General features: G+C 41.2%; 1 protein-coding gene across 1 annotated transcript in view; it reads right to left on the bottom strand.

Annotated features, from left to right (window-relative positions):
• Window positions 1–9,243, bottom strand: part of IFT46 (intraflagellar transport 46) — an 11,377-nt gene extending 2,134 nt beyond the window's left edge. Inside the window, 8 exon segments of the mRNA XM_007456309.1 lie at window positions 1,801–1,867; window positions 2,232–2,353; window positions 3,790–3,918; window positions 4,366–4,459; window positions 4,607–4,681; window positions 6,583–6,719; window positions 7,411–7,560; window positions 9,199–9,243. Coding sequence (XP_007456371.1) covers window positions 1,801–1,867; window positions 2,232–2,353; window positions 3,790–3,918; window positions 4,366–4,459; window positions 4,607–4,681; window positions 6,583–6,719; window positions 7,411–7,560; window positions 9,199–9,243 — 819 coding nt within the window.
• Window positions 9,244–17,981: the final 8,738 nt, after the last annotated feature.

Here is a 17,981-nt window from a genome sequence, read left to right as displayed (position 1 = left end):
GGAAAGAGCTTGGGGAACGTGGTGAAGCAATTTTAAACACCATGGCCAGGAAGGACCTCTTATCATCTTTGCTCAGTTTTCTTTTCTTGATATGTAAGAGCTTTTTGCTTGGACAGTAATGTTGTCACATATATATGTAAGTAACTTTTTTTCTTCTTAGCTGCACCACGTGGCATGCGGGATCTTAGTTCCACGATCAGGGCTCGAACCCATGTCCCCTGCTTTGAGAGCGTGGAGTCTTAACCACTGGACCGCCAGGCAAGTCCTGTATAGTTTTTTGTTTTAACTGTTTAATTCATTTGGAATTCCTGTATGCATATGGTTGAGGCTTAGATCTATTTAATTTTTCTCAAATGGCTGGTCAATCATCTCATCACAACCCATCCTATCTCTAATCATTTAATTCCCAACTAGTTTGTTTTTTTTTTTCTTTTGGCCACACAGCATGTGGGATCTTAGTTCCCCGACCAGGGATCGAACCCACGCCCCCTGCATTGGAAGTGCGGAATCTTAACCACTGGACCACCAGGGAAGTCCCTCTAATCATTTAAAATAACCGTCTTTCTTATACAACAAATTTCTACATTTACATGGGTTTGTTTCTGGATTGTTATGTGCTGCTGATCTATTTCTATTCCTAACCAGTACATTATTGTTTTATTTACTACAGCTTTATAATGTGTTTCTAATGTCTGACAGGGCAAATCCTCCTTTCCCTAAAATTTTCATGATTAGTCTTAAAAATTGATTCTCTCAGATAAACTTTGTTACCGAATTTTCAATTTCTAAAACAATGCAGTTAAAATCCTAATTGAAACGGCCTTCCATTTCCACGGTGAACTGGGGAGGACTGACAGTGCTGAGCGATTGACCCCTCCCTTCCAGGAACATGGCTTGACTCCTCATTCATTCAGAGCTTGTGTCTTCCCTTCACTAAAGTTTTATAATTGGTTTTCAAAAAAGTCTTGACAATTTCTTATTAAATATATTCCTGGGCACTTTTTAAAAATTTAGGATCATTATGAATAGGACTTCAGCTTCTTAGAATAGCAATATACACCTCTGTGGAAAAGGTGGAGTCTAAAGTGATAATACAAAAAGTACATATGTTCATCAAAAGGTATGTACTCATAGTAATAGGACAGTAATATTACGGAGTAATTTGTAATATCCCCACACTGGAAACTACCCAAATGGCTTTCATAGAATGGATATATTTAAACAATGTAATACCATACAGTTGTGAGAACAAATATATAACCATGATGTACGAACAATATGGATGACTCTCCATATGGATGAACAATATAGATGAGCAAATAAGACACAAAGGAACGTGATTATATTTAGATAAAATACAAAACTGGCAAACCTAGGGAGTTCCCTGGTGGCCTAGTGGTTAGGATTCCAGGCTTTCACTGATGCCAGGTTCAATCCCTGGTCGGGGAACTGAGATCCCGCAAGCCATGTGGCATGGCCAAAAAACAAACAAAAACAAAAACAAAAAAAAACAGGCAAACCTAATCTGTGCTATTAGAAGTCAGGAAAATAGTTACGTTGGGAGGTGGAAGCCTGAGGGGGCTTCCAGGATGCCAGAGATGTTCTGTTTTTTTGATCTGATGTGTTGGTTACACAGAGGTGTTCAGTTGGTGAAAGTTAACCAACACTTATGTGTATGTTTCTGATTTTGTATTATACTTCAATTTAAAAGTTAATGATAACAGTAATACAAGAAGAGAGAAAACACTGGGCCCTAGAATGAATGCCACACTTTCTTAGCTCCTGCTACCTTCCACTCACCTTTCCCAAAAGCTCTTCAAACTCTGGAGACCATTCCTGCATCAGCATGTCAATATCAGGCATAGGCCTACAAGTACAGAGGTAAACGTGAATAGAAAACATGAGCCGGTATCAGCAATCTCTGCATCAGGATATTCTAGACTGAAGGGAGATTCTCAGTCTGGCACATTAGGATTTCAGGAGAACATAGACTGGGTGGGCCAAACTTACCCACGACCTGGGGTCTGGAGAAGCTGGCTAAGTAATAATACCAGATAAATCATAATCTTTATGTCTGCACTCATAGCCAGTAGCAGCCAGGATCCATAGATCCTCAGGCTGATATATCTCAAACATGTCCCAGCCTTGGGACCCCCTTCTCAGAAGCAATGGCTTCATAGGTGGTGAAGGTTACCATGGGTTACTACAGTAAAGAATGTACTATTTCTTACCTGGTGTAGTGCACAGTCGCAGGGGGCTTGGAGCGGTGTAATTCAGAGATGCTCTCAATCCATGTGTCAATGGCTTTGGGATTCTTTTCTGCATCTTCCAGGCTCTTTACTTTCATATGTTGCTAGAAAAATAAGGGGGAAGCCTGGCTGATGGCACTGAAGGATGTCCTTTTGTTTGTTTTTCTAGAATTTTTTAAAAAATAAATTTATTTATTTATTTTTGGCTGTGTTGGGTCTTTGTTGCTGTGCGTGGGCTTTCTCTAGTTGCGGCAAGTGGAGGCTACTCTTTTGTTGCGGTGCACAGGTTTCTCATTGCGTTGGCTTCTCTTGTTGCAGAGCATGGGCTCTAGGCACGCAGGCTTTAGTAGTTGTGGCACACGGGCTCAGCAGTTGTGGCTCACATGCTCTAGAGGGCAGGCTCAGTAGTTGTGGCACACGGGCTTAGTTGCTCCGCGGCACCTGGGATCTTCCCGGACCAGGGCTTGAGCCCGTGTCCCCTGCATTGGCAGGCAGATTCTTAACCACTGCGCCACCAGGGAAGCCCCTGAAGGATGTTTTTACTCTTGTTTTTACAGAGTGGCTCATCGTATGCTGCTATTTCGTATTCAAGGTAACTGCTGAAAAGGGAAGCCTGCCAGGAGCCAAATGAAGATTATAGGAAACCCTGATAAAATCTTCTGGAGCCAGGGGAAGGGGGCAGGTCAATAGGACATGAATGACCACAATAAGATACCATTTCACACCTACTAGGATGGCTAGAATAAAAAAGACAGACAATACCAAGTGTTGGTGAGGATGTGGAAAAATTGGAACTCTAATTGATCGCTGGTGGGATTGTAAAATGATTCAGCCACTCTGGAAAACAGTTCAGCAGTTCCTCAAAATATTAAACTGTTTGTTTCCATATGGCTCAGTAATCCCACTCCTACCTGTATACACAAGATAACAATATATGTGCATGCAACAACTTGTATACGTTCATAGATGCAGAATTAATAGAAATGGAAACAACTGGTAAATGGATAGACAAAATATGGTATGTCCATACACTGGAATATTATTCAGCCATAAAAAAGGGAATGAAGTAGTGACCAGGGTTTAAGAGCAGGGGAAATGAGGAGAGGAGTGACTACTAATGGGTATGGGGTTTCTTTTTGTTTTGGTTTGGTTTTTGGCCCCGCCTCACAGCTTGTGGGATCTTAGTTCCCCCACCAGGGATTGAACCCAGGCTCACCACTGTGAAAGTGCCGAGTCCTAACCACTGGACCACCAGAGAATTCCCAAGGGGTTTCTTTTGGAATAATGAAAATGTTCTTAAATAGTGGTGATGGTTGTACAGCTCTGTGAATATACTAAAAGTCACTGAATTGTACAATTTAAAAGGGTGAATTTCATGGTAGGTAAATTATATCTTAATACAACTGTTACTGAAAAAAATAGGGCTGGTTGAAACCATAGCCATCCCTTTCAATAGGCAGTAAGTCAACTGTTCAAATACTATCAAGGCTTCTACTCTCGGCCCCCTGGAGCTGGGGCCTGTGCTAGGCTAGTATCTTACTGTGACGTTGTGCTGTTTGGAATTCTCTGTTAACCAAAGTGAGAGCACTGTAGGGTCCGACTGCTTTGTAGAAGGCTCATCCAATACCAGTAGGCCAAGGCTGTCAGGCTTTCCATCAGGACGTGGAACCTGGTTAGGAGAAAGGTAAGAAAGCAGAGAAACAAAACGTGGGAGGGATATAAAAAGGTACACTTGCTTCCAATAAGCTGAAGGGGAAGAACTCTTCTGGTTCATCATTATTTCTAGTATTAAAAAGCATGCCTGTATATCATGCTGTACTAAAGTACTACCTAGAAAAAAATACATGATCTATAGGACCTTAAATATAAGGCTAAGTCATGGATAACTAGGAGGCAGATACATGACAAATTATTAACACCTAGTGAGATAATCAATTATTACCTAATAGCAATGAGTACAATTTGGAGTTGAGAGCAAGTTAAGAACTCCAGTGAAATGAAGAATATACATTAAGGTAGCTATTGCTAGTCAGGGAAAGTATAGTGGAACTGTTAGAGTGATAGAGAGGTCAGAAGAAACACCTAAGGAGTCAGTTTTAGGATGTTCTGACTGTACCTTTAAGAATGCATCAATATCCCCGACAGCTGGGATAAAATCAGGAATGAAAGGTTTCAGTTTGTGGTCCAGGTCAATCAACTGAGGTGTATACCTAGGAGACATTGCCACGGGAAGGTGGAGACTGTCAGAGAAACTTACTTGATTATTCAGGCTGAAAAAACCTAAGGGGAATGGCCATGTTTCAGACTAGAGGAAGGAAAGGGCAAGGCAGGGCTGGGTGGGAGGGCCTGGTACTCACCTACTGATGTACTGGAAGAGTTCCTTAATCTCAGCAGAAACTGGCAAATGCTCATAATCTGCAGGATCGTAGGCACTGGGGAAAGGAAAATGTGGTTCAAGGTAGCCAGAGAAGAGCAGGGGTTGCTGGGCCCTGGTTCAGCCCGGGTGTTACTCTGGCCACAGGGCATGTGACTCTGGACCTAGTTTCTGCTCCACCCACATCTGCCTTTTCTCAGCAGCTTGCAAGGTAACTTTAAAAGTGATTATAATTAGCTCTCAGCTATCTCTGACAATGAAGAAGAACACAGCTACAGAAAATCCAAAACATAATTTAAAAAAAATTTAGAATGTTCCAGAAATTTGTTTTCCCTTTTTTTTTGAATGAAGGGGATGAAGAGAAAAGATGGAATGAGATCTTAATTTCTGACATGAAAATGGTTTACCCCAAGAAAAAAAGGAATTTTTACAAAGATGTTTTTCAGTGTTATTTATAAAAGTAAAAAATTAGAAACAAAATGTCCAACACTTGAGAGATGGTTAGATACGTCAAGATGAATACCACAGTTATTAAAAATACTTGTATTAATACATGAAATGTATACAGTAAAAAAGTAGTAGAGTACATATTAATGACTATAATTAAGTAAAATGTAATGAATTGACGAAGTATGTAAGTGACTAGGAAAGTTATTTAAGGTTCTTCCGGGAAGAGCTGCTTAACAAAAAAACTAAATAGTTTATATTTCCCCAGATTATAATTCATGGAAGCAGACTCATGAAGTGAACTGGGAAGCAGGAGAAGTCAGTCTGGTATTAAACATTTGCCTAATTTACTTAGTGTCTGCCTTCAGGTGGTTAATTCAAAGGTAACTTTTTATTTTTATTAAACTACTTTGTTGAATAAAGTACGCATGCACATGACAGGAAATAAAAGGTACAACATGTATTCATTGGAAAGTTATGTCCCCTTCCAACCCTGTGCCCTTGCCACCAAGTTCCCCTCCCAAGAGTAATCAGTATTATTAGGTCCTAGGGTAGCCTAGAGATAGCTTATGGAACATTTGTTTTATACACATGGTAGCACAGCATAAAGACTTCTATACCTTTTTAAAATGTAACAGTGTCCCTTGGAGATTGTTCTTTACGCTGCATAGAGTGCTGCCTCATACTTTTTATTGGCTAGAAAGAATTCTACTGATTGGCTACACCAGTTAATTGTATTTTTTTTTAATTAATTAATTTATTTTGCGGTACGTGGGCCTCTCACTGCTGTGGCCTCCCCTGCCGCGGAGCACAGGCTCCGGACGCGCAGGCTCAGTGGCCATGGCTCACAGGCCCAGCCGCTCTGCGGCATGTGGGATCTTCCCGGACCGGGGCATGTCCCCTGCATCGGCAGGCGGACTCTCAACCACCGTGCCACCAGGGAAGCCCTAATTATATTTTAAATGAATGGGCTTTAGAATCTACTTTGATTAAAACCTACAGGGGTGGGTCATGATTAATCTAGCACCAGAGCTGGAATATGGTGAGGAGAATTTTTACTGAAGCATCATGCAGGAACATTTTGCCTCAATACAGGGTTCCGGATGCACCTATTCTCTACCCGTCCTAAAAGGGTCCGAGCCTAAAACAGAAATGTTCCTGTGCATGTATGTTTTCCTTGCTAAATAGAAATGCTTTGGTATGTGTATAAGTTTATCTTCTCTTCCCTAGAATGTGAACTCCTTGAAGTCAGAGACCATCAGTTAAACTGACTCAGCAAATCCTCATGAAATCCCTGAGCCCACAAGTGTTTCCGATAGTGCAAGTGACATCACAGGATTCGGGCAGTAGAGCCAAAAAAGAAGGAAAACTCATTACACTGGGTTTCTGATCATCTGATAATCCTAAATAGAGGAGATTCAAAGAGCTGCTGGAATTTCACTTCTCACTGACGTCCTCCTGTCCAGTGTTTTGAAGGAGGCGTTTTCCTCCTTGGCAAGGGGGTTTTCTCACCCTTCCAGAGGGGCCCCGTGCTCTTCATCATCATCATCGTCATCATCAGAATCAGTTTCAGATGAGTCATCATCGTCGTCATCATCATCGTTTTCACTAAAGCCCCGCTGAGGAGTGGGCTGCGAGGTCTTCTTTTTCTGAGATAGGGCAGGAGATAGAAAGGTCCACGTAAGGGGAAATTTAGTGTACCTTTACCCAGTTCTCTCCTAGTGCTCGAACCAGAACCCTCCCGCCTGACACCAATTCACTGGAAAGAGAAGGAAGCACTCCCCAGAAGGGCCTCGAGAACCTTCTGCTCCTCCTTAGCTACTAACTGAGTCCCCACTTTCTATAACCATGGTCTCTTTCTCTGCTCGAGGCTTGGGTATAAGCTTTATCCAATACATATCTCTTTTACCTATTACTTAGGAGATTCTGAGAACTCTGCATAAACTTTATCCAGTCAGCTTCAACTCTAAAACTGAGGGACTTCTGAAGAAGAAAGCAACTCTAAATATAGTAGTTATTTTGGGAAGAAATGGGGGAAGATGAAGTAGGGAAGACGCACTTGAGGGAATCTTAATACTCACAGAGATCACAGGGAGGAAATCTAGTATTTAATTTGCAAGACTGACCAGGGTAAGCTGCTTGTAACTATCAAAAGAAGAAAGTTCATAATCAACCCCGGGCCTGGATTCTGACCAGCAGTTCTGGAGACTGTGGGTTTTCCCTTTCCATTCAATGGGTATCTGACCTATGCATGGTTCCCCTCCCTTCCCCCGTAAGTTAAATGCAATGACTGTACATTATATCTCAAGAAACTCTTCTGTCCTTGACATTACGACCTACCTTTCTGGGCTTCTGGTTCTAGATGCACCACCCCACCCTCAAGCTGACGAAAAGGGATAAGGTGGTGCTTGGGCTTGCCGCAGAAGTTGGGACAGGGTCCATGTCTTTGACTCTAGGGCCTGGAGCCTGTGGCATGCCCTCACTTAGGACCTAAAGGGTGGCCAATTGGTCCCCTTTAAAAATAGGTTTTTCAAGCTTGGTTTCCATATGCCATATGGCTTACACTGAGGTTAAGAGATGATTGGTTCTAGTTTTTAAAATTATTTAACATTTCTTTTACATTAAAGCAGCTACTGACATATAAAACTGTGACACATTACAGGACATCAAAAACTTCTTTGGGTTACATTCTCCTCTAAGCATAACACAGAGTTATTATACATAGATAAAAATATATTTTAACTAATCTGTAACATGTGAGACTGATGACACAGTTGCAGAACATGCCTTATTGGTATACAATTGGTAAGAATCTCCCACAGTGTTCTTTCCTAATTCAAAATCTGCCCAAATTATTCTTGGTCACATGGGAAGCAGTCTGGCAAGGGGAGATTTTTAAGAATATCATCAGCTCAAAGATTATTCAAAAATGGATCCTATCTGCTGATTCTGGGTGCATATTAAATTGGAAAGATAAATGAGCCTTGAATATTGACTACATCATGATGAAAACTAGAAAAATTTAGGGTGAATATACAAAATTAGGAGGTCAATTTAGGAAAATTGTTCACTTTTCTTTTGTCTGCTTCTTCAAAGTAGTGCTTTGCAAAATCTTTGACCTATGGGAGAAGACTTTATATACCACAGACAAGATGCCAAAAAATTACTTTGTAGGTAAGATGTCAAACAGCACACTAGTCACAAAGTGGGGCTATCTTAAAACATTACCTTTTAGACTTTCTATGAAATCTGTCTCTGTTGCTACAGCTTTCTGCATTACTTCAAATATTCTCCTTCACCTGAGTTTTCAAAACACCTGTTCTTGGAGGACGGTTAAAACATAACCATTGGACCATGTGCTAAGCCTAAACACCAGGGCTGTTAGTGCACATGTGCAAATTTAAGGCGTCTTCTCATCTCACTTTCAGAAACGGTGATTCTCTTGGTTCACAGAATAATACCAAAGTGACATCTGGGCCTTAAGACTTCAAAACTAAAGTCTCTTTCACAAAATACTAGCAGTATCACAACTGTTGACAGTGAACCAATGCCACGATCAATCATTCCAAACTTTCTTTATCATAAGAATTACTTGGAGTGCTTGCTCAAAATATACATTTGCAGGCTTTTACCTTCAAGATTCTGATTAGGCAGTTCTGGGTGGGGACTGGAAATGTTTTTCTAAATTTAAAAAATTATTTATTTATTTATTGGCCGTGCCACGTGGCATGTGAGATCTTAGTTCCCTGACCAGGGGATCGAACCCATGCCCCCTGCAGTGGAACCACAAAGTTCTAACCACTGGACCACCAGGGACTTCCTATCTGTTTTTTTTTTTTTAAATAAGTACCCCAGTTGATTATTATGACTAGAAAAGTTTGTGAAACACTGCCCTGTGTTATATGAAATTTCTCCCCAAAACATCAGCTATAACAGTAAGCTTTATTCCTGAAGGAGAGTCAAAATCTTAATGCTCTTGGCTCGTGACTGTCCTCCATGAGCTCAAAGGAACCCAATCACTGGAGGTGAGTATTTAAGAAACGTTTGCTACTGAACTAGTGTCATTTCAAATTAACTACTAAAAATTCAAAGCAGAAATTTCACAAGAAGCTGTGGGTTATACTGCACCTTGTTATTTTCCTCTTCGCACTCATCACTGCTGTTGTCAGCCATAGTCTTGTTAGGAAGATGGGCGGAACGACGAAGTCCTTGGAAGAAAGGTTTTCCCTTTAGGTTATTGTTCTGTTTTTTTAAAAAAAAATATTTATTTGGTTGCACTGGGTCTTAGTTGTGGCAGGTGGGCTCCTTAGTTGTGGCATGCAAACTCTTAGTGGCGACATGCATGTGGGATCTAGTTCCCTGACCAGGGATCGAACCCAGGCCCCCTGCATTGGGAGCGTGGAGTCTTAACCACTCTGCCACCAGGGAAGTCTCTAGGTTATTGTTAAACTTATTTTCAAAGACAGATCTTTTCCATTTATAATATTTTATGCTCTAACCATTTTATGGAACGGGGTTTATAAGACTATCTAGCTGAAAGACAGGAAACTGAATTCTAGTCATGGCTCTGTCAATTCAATTTGAGATATACTTACTAAGTATTACTATGCTTAAGGCATTAGGTTAGACATTATACTAACTGATTATCTGCCATTACATAAATAGCATAAAATCTGCCCTTAGTTTACATATTGGTGAAATGAGGTTAGTAATTAGTAAAGCAAAAGGAGTGCTGGATTTATAGTCAGAAGACTGGGTTTATAGGACAACTCTATCAGGTGGACAAAATGACTTAACCTCTCTGAGTCTCAGTATTCCCACTTCTAAATGGGGTCAGTAATATTTCTCAGTCAGGATTGTTGTAAGGATCAACTGAAAACAATTTTATGTGGAATGAAATGACCTAGTTCCTGGCAAATAGTAGTCACAAATATGAATCTGAATCAGTGTCTATAAGATAAAAGCAATAAAATATTCTGAACAATTAAAAGCATATCCAGATGTAAGATATTATTAACTGGCATGAAAACATGTTCAATGATTTCTAAGTCAAATGAATGCCCACTAAACACCATTTTTCTGCCTTTTAAATTGCCTAAACTGAAAACAAATTATAATGTCCACAGCTGGCAAGATTATAAAATGTGCTCAAGTCAAAAACCTGGGTGTCAGGGGACTCCCCTGGTGGTCCAGTGGGTAAGACTCCGAGCTCCCAGTACACAGGGCCCCAGTTCAATGCCCGGTCAGGGAACTAGATCCCGCATGCTGCAACTAAGAAGCCTGCATGCAGCAGCTAAAAGTTCACATGCTGCAACTAAGACCCAGCACAGCCAAAACAAAAAAATAAATATTAAAAAACAAAAACAAAAACAAAAAACCTGGGTGTCAGATAACTAACAAGGACCTACTATATAGCACAGGGAACTATACTCAGTATTTTCTAATAACCTATAAGGGAAAAGAATCTGAAAAAGAATATATGAATAAATAAATATAACTGAATTACTGTGTGATACATCTGAAAGTAACACAACATTGTAAATCAACTATACTTCAATAAATAAATATGTATGACAGGCATTAAAAAATTAAAAATTAATTAAAAATTTAAAACAAAAAAATAAGTAGGTCAATGACCTGGTTAAAAAAAACAAAACACCTGAGTGTCTAGGTATACATACACCAAAAGACTGAAAGCAGGGACTCAAACAGATACTTGTACACCAATGTTCATAGCAGCATATTCACAGCTGCCAAAAGGTGGAAACCACCCAGGTGTCCATCGACAGACAAACGGATAAACAAAATGTGGTTATACAAACAATGGAATATTATTCAGCCATAAAAAGGAAGGAAATTCTAACACATGCTACAGCATGAATGAACCTTGAAAACATTAAGCTACATGAAATAAGCCAGACAGGAAAGGACAAACACTGTATGATTCTGCTTATGCAGTACCTACAATAGGTAAATTCATAGAGGCAAGGTAGAATAGAGGTTACCAGCAGCTGGGGGGCGGGGGGGAGGGGAGGGGAATGGAGAGTTACTGTTTAATAATAACTGTTCAGGATGATGAAAAAGTTCTGGAAATAGTAGAGATACTTACGCAACGACACGAATGTACTTAATGCTACTGAATTGTACACTTCGAAATGGTTAAAATGGTAAATTTTATATTAGGCAAGTTTACCACAATAAACAACCCTGGATGTCATCCTTGATTCCTAACTCAAGAGCTAAATCCAATCCATCAGCAAGTCTTAGTGATTCTACTACAACAATACCTCTAACATTTGCCAATTCTCTCTATTCTCAACTTCCTCCCCACGTCCAAGCCACTATCACACCTCAACTCAGCCATGGCGACAGTCCTTCTAACTGGCTCCTTGCTTTCACCTTGGCACCCTTCAATCCATGCCATGCATAACAGCAGTATGGCCTCTAAAGCCCTGCTTGTTATACCTCCTGACTACCTCTGAGGTTACTCTCTCCTACCATATGCTGGTCTCTTTCAAGTCCTCAAAGTAACCCAAGTTCTTTCTGGCCTCAGGGCCTTTTCACATTTCACTAGCTGCTCCCTCTTCCTGGCCTACTTTTTTGTTTTGTTTTGTTTTGTTTTCGTTCGCGGGCCTCTCACTGTTGTGGCCTCTCCCGTTGCGGAGCACAGGCTCCGGACACGCAGGCTCAGCGGCCATGGCTCACGGGCCCAGCCACTCCGCGGCACGTGGGATCTTGCCGGACCGGTGCACGAACCCGTGTCCCCTGCATCGGCAGGCGGACTCTCAACCACTGCGCCACCAGGGAAGCCCTGGCCTACTTTTCCTGTGTCTAAATCCTTCTCACCTTTCAGTTTCAACCATCACCTCCTTAGGTCTTCCCTGACCCCTCCATCAAAAGTAGATCCCACTCCTCACCAGTATTCTCCATAACATCAAACTCTTTGCTTCCATCAATGCACTTAACCATCTGTAATTGTGTTTCTTTATTCATTTGGCATCTGTCTCCCATAATTATAGGCATCAGGATGGCAGGGTCAATGTCTCTTTTAATACTGTATACCTGGGAATTCCCTGGCGGTCCAGGGGTTAGGACTCCGAGCTCTCCCTGCCGAAGACCTGGGTTCAATCCCTGGTCGGGAAACTCAAATCCCACAAGCCACGTGGCGCGGCCAAAACAAAGAAACAAGCAAAAAACTGTATACCTAGTGCCAAGCATAAGGCTGACAGATAACAGGCATTCAAAGAATGTCTGTTGAACAAATGATGGTGTCAAGTCCTCTAAAAATATTCTGTTGAGGTTTCAATTGGAATTGCAGGTTAAGGACAGGTAACTGAAGCATCTTCAGAACTGAGCAAAAGAGTTTTGATAAATTAAACAAACAAACATGAATCCCCGGCAGACTGTGGGCAGAATAGTATCATGAAGTAAATGGCGATGGGGAACACTGGTTAGGTTGATGGAAGATCCTGCAATCTGGGTGGCTGTGTTTTCTCCCCGCTTAACTATGTGGAAAACAGAAGCAATGGCAAGTAACTTGACTCTGAAAGCCAACATCTGCTAATAGAAAACAGAAAATTCTTGGGAACAATCATGAATCCATCCTGCAACCCTCAAGGCGGTACCTACCAGGGTCAAATGTATTCTCCATGTGGTAATAGACAATTGTTTTGTTTCTGTTTCTAAGAAAGTACTATAAGTTCTAAGCTACATGTCATTCTAAGCTACATGTCATTCACGTGAGATCAGCAGTTTTGATTCTCATGGTTTATTTGGAGATGACATTTTTTTTTTTACAAATTTTGGTTTTTAGTAACCACTGACTTACAATTGCAAAACAAACAAAACAAAGAGAAAAACAAAAAACAACCATTACTTTCTTTCCTCTTCATGCCTCTCTTACTACCTTTGTGTCTCGTGGTTGGAGCATAAATACTCGCAACCTCTTCAGGGTCGTTAATCTCTAGACGCTCATCATATGTCTGGTTTTCAACGGTCTTGGTCTAAGCAAAAGGAAATATGATTACTGAGCTCCTATCATGGGACATTAAGCACTCTGTGGGGAGGTGGACTGCAAACCAACATTGGTTCCTCCTCCTTACTCAAGACACCAGTCTTACCTGAAACCTTCACCATACCCCCCCCATTCAAACTTTCCTTAAGGCTTCTTGGCCCCAGGGCAAGCAGTTAAGTCATTCTGCTGCAGCCCTTATTTAGGAACTGCTGGCAGGCTGGCTGAGGAACGAGGGAATCGTGAAGAGAAACGACAGCCAACTTCTGAAGCAGCTCCCCAAAGCTGTAAGATACCCGCTCAAGGGCAAAACAGTATTTGTCTGTAGATAATGGCTGTCTCCTCCGGTTCGATCAGTTTCGCAAGGCGGCCGGAGCTTCTCAGGGGAAGCCGTAGAGGCTCTAGAAAGAGTTCTGTCTCTGGGGTTACCTGGGAGGGAGGGGCGTTCCCCGAAGACAGGGTAAACTCCAGTCTCTTGGTCCCACCTAATAATACCGAAAGCATCACCCCCACACCCACCACACCACCCCCGTCTTGTATGTCTGATCCCACTTAAGTTTCTTGGGGAGTAAAGGAAGCAGGATGGTTGGTGATGGCGTGAAGGAAGGAGGGAAAGAACAGTTGTCAAGAAGATGGGAAGAGGTGGAGGGGAGATGGGGAGAGGGAAGGGGAGTCCTTTCTATTCCTCTACGGAGGGAGAAAGAGTTCTCTTTCTGCTAGGGTGAGTACGAATTACCTGTAGCCCCTCTGAATCCGTCTCCTCTATGTGGAAAGAACCCCAGCCTAGGGCTGGGGTCTCACTCCAATCTCAGGTCAGGCCACTTCTATTTGGAAGAAGGCCAAGGGCTTGTTCTCGGAGCAACCGGCCTGTTGTCAGTCGCGGCCCAAAAAAAAAAAAAAAAAAAAAAAAAAAAAAAAAAAAGACAGAGAAAAAGAAAGAAAAAATCGCGATACTTTCTTTCACTCTCGTGAGACCTTCTCCACTCGCGCGTTAAGTCTCTTCCAGCATTGAAGGATCCAGGAAGGATCTAGAGGGGCTCGGATCCTGTTTGTCTAGAGTTTCAATAAATTTGTCTGTGGCGGCATCTAGCGGCCGGGAGCGGCAAAGCTGACGGATGAATTTCGGTTCGCAAAGAGTTAGCCTTCCAATCCGGAAATATGGCGTGCCTGTCTCCCCCAGGACAAGGAGCACTGGGTATGCAATTCCTACTAAGTCAGTCCAATCAGACTTTAGGCAAACTCGGAAGTTTAGCTAAATTCCCAGGACACTTTGTACGACCTTATATAGTATTTATATTACATTATAGTCCTTCCCCTCCACTGTGTCTCATTGCATGGGACATAACTTATAGTACTATCAAATTATTCATTATCTGAGATTCAGGTTTAACCCATTCTCCTGCATTTTTTAAAAACATCTTTATTGGAGTATAACTGATTTACAATGGTGTGTTAATTTCTGCTGTATAACAAAGTGAATCAGCTATACATATACATATATCCCCCATATCTCCTCACTCTTGCGTCTCCCTCCCACCCTCCCTATCCCACCCCTCTAGGTGGTCACAAAGCACCGAGCTGATCTCCCTGTGCTACGTGGCTGCCTCCTTCTCCTGCGTTTTTTTTTTTGCGGTACGCGGGCCTCTCACTGTTGTGGCCTCTCCTGTTGCGGAGCACCGGCTCCGGACGCGCATGCCCAGCGGCCATGGCTCACGGGCCCAGCCGCTCCGGGGCATGTGGGATCCTCCCGGACCGTGTCCCCTGCATCGGCAGGCGGACTCTCAACCACTGCGCCGTCAGGGAAGCCCTCTCCTGCGTTTTTATTTGCTAAAGAAGACTGTGGGCTTCTTTAGGGCAGGGTCTGTGTCTAATTAGTTTTTAAGCTTTTCACAGCTCAGTGCCTTGCATAAATCAGGCACTTTCAAAATGCTCATTGTGTGGATGAATGAAGGATTGAATGAATGAAGATATAAGGAACAAATATTTCAAAACTACAGACATAGTTAATTTGGGGAGTCAGAGGGAGAGAAACAAAAGAATTTTGGAAATTTGATCATGAGAACCTGCCAGAGGAAAGCGAAAATTGGCTTTAAAAAGGGAAATCAGAGACACCTCTTCTGAGACACTTCTGTTTAAAAGCGAAATGCAAAACGTTAAAAAATATTTTGTCATGTTATTGCTAACAATAATGGATATGTATTGTTGAGCATTTAGTATGTAGGAGCACTTAGAGTAGATAATCTTATTTATTAATGTGTAATCTAACTTCATAACTTTATGAGATAGATGTTACTGCAATATACAGATTAGGTAATTGAGATTTAGGAGAGTTAAAGTAACTTGCCTAAAGTCACCCAGGCAGTAAGTGCAGAAAATGGGAGTCACACACAGGTCAGTCTAATTCCCAAGTCTCTGCTTTTAACCACTGTGACATACTGCCTCTAAGGCACTCCTCACAAAGCATGCTTGCAGAGGTGCTTTTCTTCTGCAGTTTAATTCAGCTAATTTCATATTTCCAAAGAATCAGTATCAGTTGGTCTTTGCTGAACTTTGGTGGTCCATATTGAAGGCCCCTGGAAGTTGCCATAATAAAGCAATAATTCCAGGCAGAATTTTTACTTTTTTAAACTAAGAATTTGTTCATTTTTTTAGACTCACAGACATAGAGAACAGACTTGTGGTTGCCAAGGGGGAGGAGGGTAGAGGAGGGATGGATTGGGAGTTTGGAATTAGCAGATGCAAACTATTATATATAGAATGAAGAAACAACAAGGTCCTACTTACAGCACAGGGAACTATATTCAGTATCTTGTAATGAACCACAATAGAAAAGAATGTGAAAAAGAATATATATATATATAACTGTATCACTTTCTTGTACACCAGAAACTAACACAACACTGTATGTCAACTATACTTAAATAAAATAAATTTTAAAAATAATTTGTTTTTTTTAAACTAAGAATTTGTTCATTTTTTTAGACTCACAGACATAGAGAACAGACTTGTGGTTGCCAAGGGGGAGGAGGGTAGAGGAGGGATGGATTGGGAGTTTGGAATTAGCAGATGCAAACTATTATATATAGAATGAAGAAACAACAAGGTCCTACTTACAGCACAGGGAACTATATTCAGTATCTTGTAATGAACCACAATAGAAAAGAATGTGAAAAAGAATATATATATATATAACTGTATCACTTTCTTGTACACCAGAAACTAACACAACACTGTATGTCAACTATACTTAAATAAAATAAATTTTAAAAATAATTTGTTCGGGGCTTCCCTGGTTGGCGCAGTGGTTGAGAGTCCGCCTGCCGATGCAGGGGACACGGGTTCGTGCCCTGGTCCGGGAAGATCCCACATGCCGCAGAGCAGCTGGGCCCGTGAGCCATGGCCGCTGAGCCTGCGCGTCCAGAGCCTGTGCTCCACAATGGTAGAGGCCACAGCGGTGAGAGGCCCGCGTACCGCAAAAAAAAAAAATCTGTTCATATTTTTAAAAAATGTGTTTTTAATAACAAAAATAAACAATATGGTTTGATATATATCCTTCCAGACATGTAAAGTTTAAAAGTTTTTGAGCTTTGTAAAGATTCTACTAGAAAGCCATTGGAAATGGAATTGAAATGAGTAAGAGGGAGAATTCTGTAATGCAGTGCTCAAGGGTACAGGTTGTGAAGTTGAGCAGCCTTTGTTTGAATCCTGGCTTTGCTACTTTCTAGCCCTGACACCTGTGGTAAAATGGTTTTCCTCTCTGTACCTTGGTTTCCCCACCTGCAAAAGGGAGTTATTAATGGTACTTAGAGAATTCTTGTGAGGATTAAGTAAAATAATCTGGGGAACTTCCCTGGTTGCGCAGTGGATAAGACTCTGTGCTCCCAATGCAGGGGGCCCAGCTCAATCCCTGGTCAGGGAACTAGATCCCACATGCATGCTGCAAGTAAGACCCTGTGCAACCAAAAAAAAAAAAAAAAAAGTAAAATAATCTGTGTGAAGAATTTGAAGTAATGCCTGGTACATTGTAAGTGTTCAACAAACATTAAGGAGTACACAGGAGATATAGAGAGGCAGTGTGACATAATGAGAAGAGCTGAGTTTGCATCCTGGCTCTACCACTTGCTGGCTGTATGAATTTGGGCAAATGCTTAACTTTTTTGATCCTCAGTGTCCTTATCTGAATTGTTGTGTATAAGGATTAGAGATAATATGTGTAAAGTACCTGACATAAAATATACACTCAATAAAAGATTGCTGTTTATCCATTATTGCAGCAATAATGGATAAACAGTTAAGCCACTAACATGGCATAAAATAATGTGGGGAAGAACTGCTGAATCACTTATAATCTGAAAAGTCTGACATTTGGCATGGAAGACTACCCATACAATCAGAAGACCAGATTTGAATCTTGTTTCCATTATAGAACTAGAAGTTTTGGTACATTTCTTAAACTTGTCATCATTTTCTTCATTTACAAAATGGACATAAGCACAGTAACTGCCCTGCTTCCTACACATTTTTTTGAAAAAAAAGATATAATTTACCATAAAAAACTTAAAAAGCCACCCTTTTAAAGTGTACAATTCAGTGGTTTTTAGTATTTCACAAGGTTGTGTAACCACCATTTCTATCTAATTCCAGAACATTTTCATCACTCCAAAAAACAAAACTCATTCCCTATTTCTCCCCTCCCCCAGTCCCTTGCAGCCCTACTTCTTGTCTCTATGGATTTGTCTACTCCAGATGTTTCATATAAATGGAGTCATACAAAGTGTGGTCTTCTGTGACCAGCATTTTTCACTTAACATAATATTTTCAAGGTTCATCCATGTTGTATCATATATCAATACTTTATTCCTTTCTGTGACTAATAGTTCATTATGTAGATATACTACAT

The sequence above is a fragment of the Lipotes vexillifer genome, unplaced genomic scaffold (genome assembly GCF_000442215.2).
Source record: "Lipotes vexillifer unplaced genomic scaffold, Lipotes_vexillifer_v1.1 scaffold753, whole genome shotgun sequence".
Lineage (NCBI taxonomy): Eukaryota > Metazoa > Chordata > Mammalia > Artiodactyla > Lipotidae > Lipotes > Lipotes vexillifer.
Note: the sequence above shows the minus strand (reverse complement) of the source record. Positions and strands in the feature narration are given on the sequence as shown.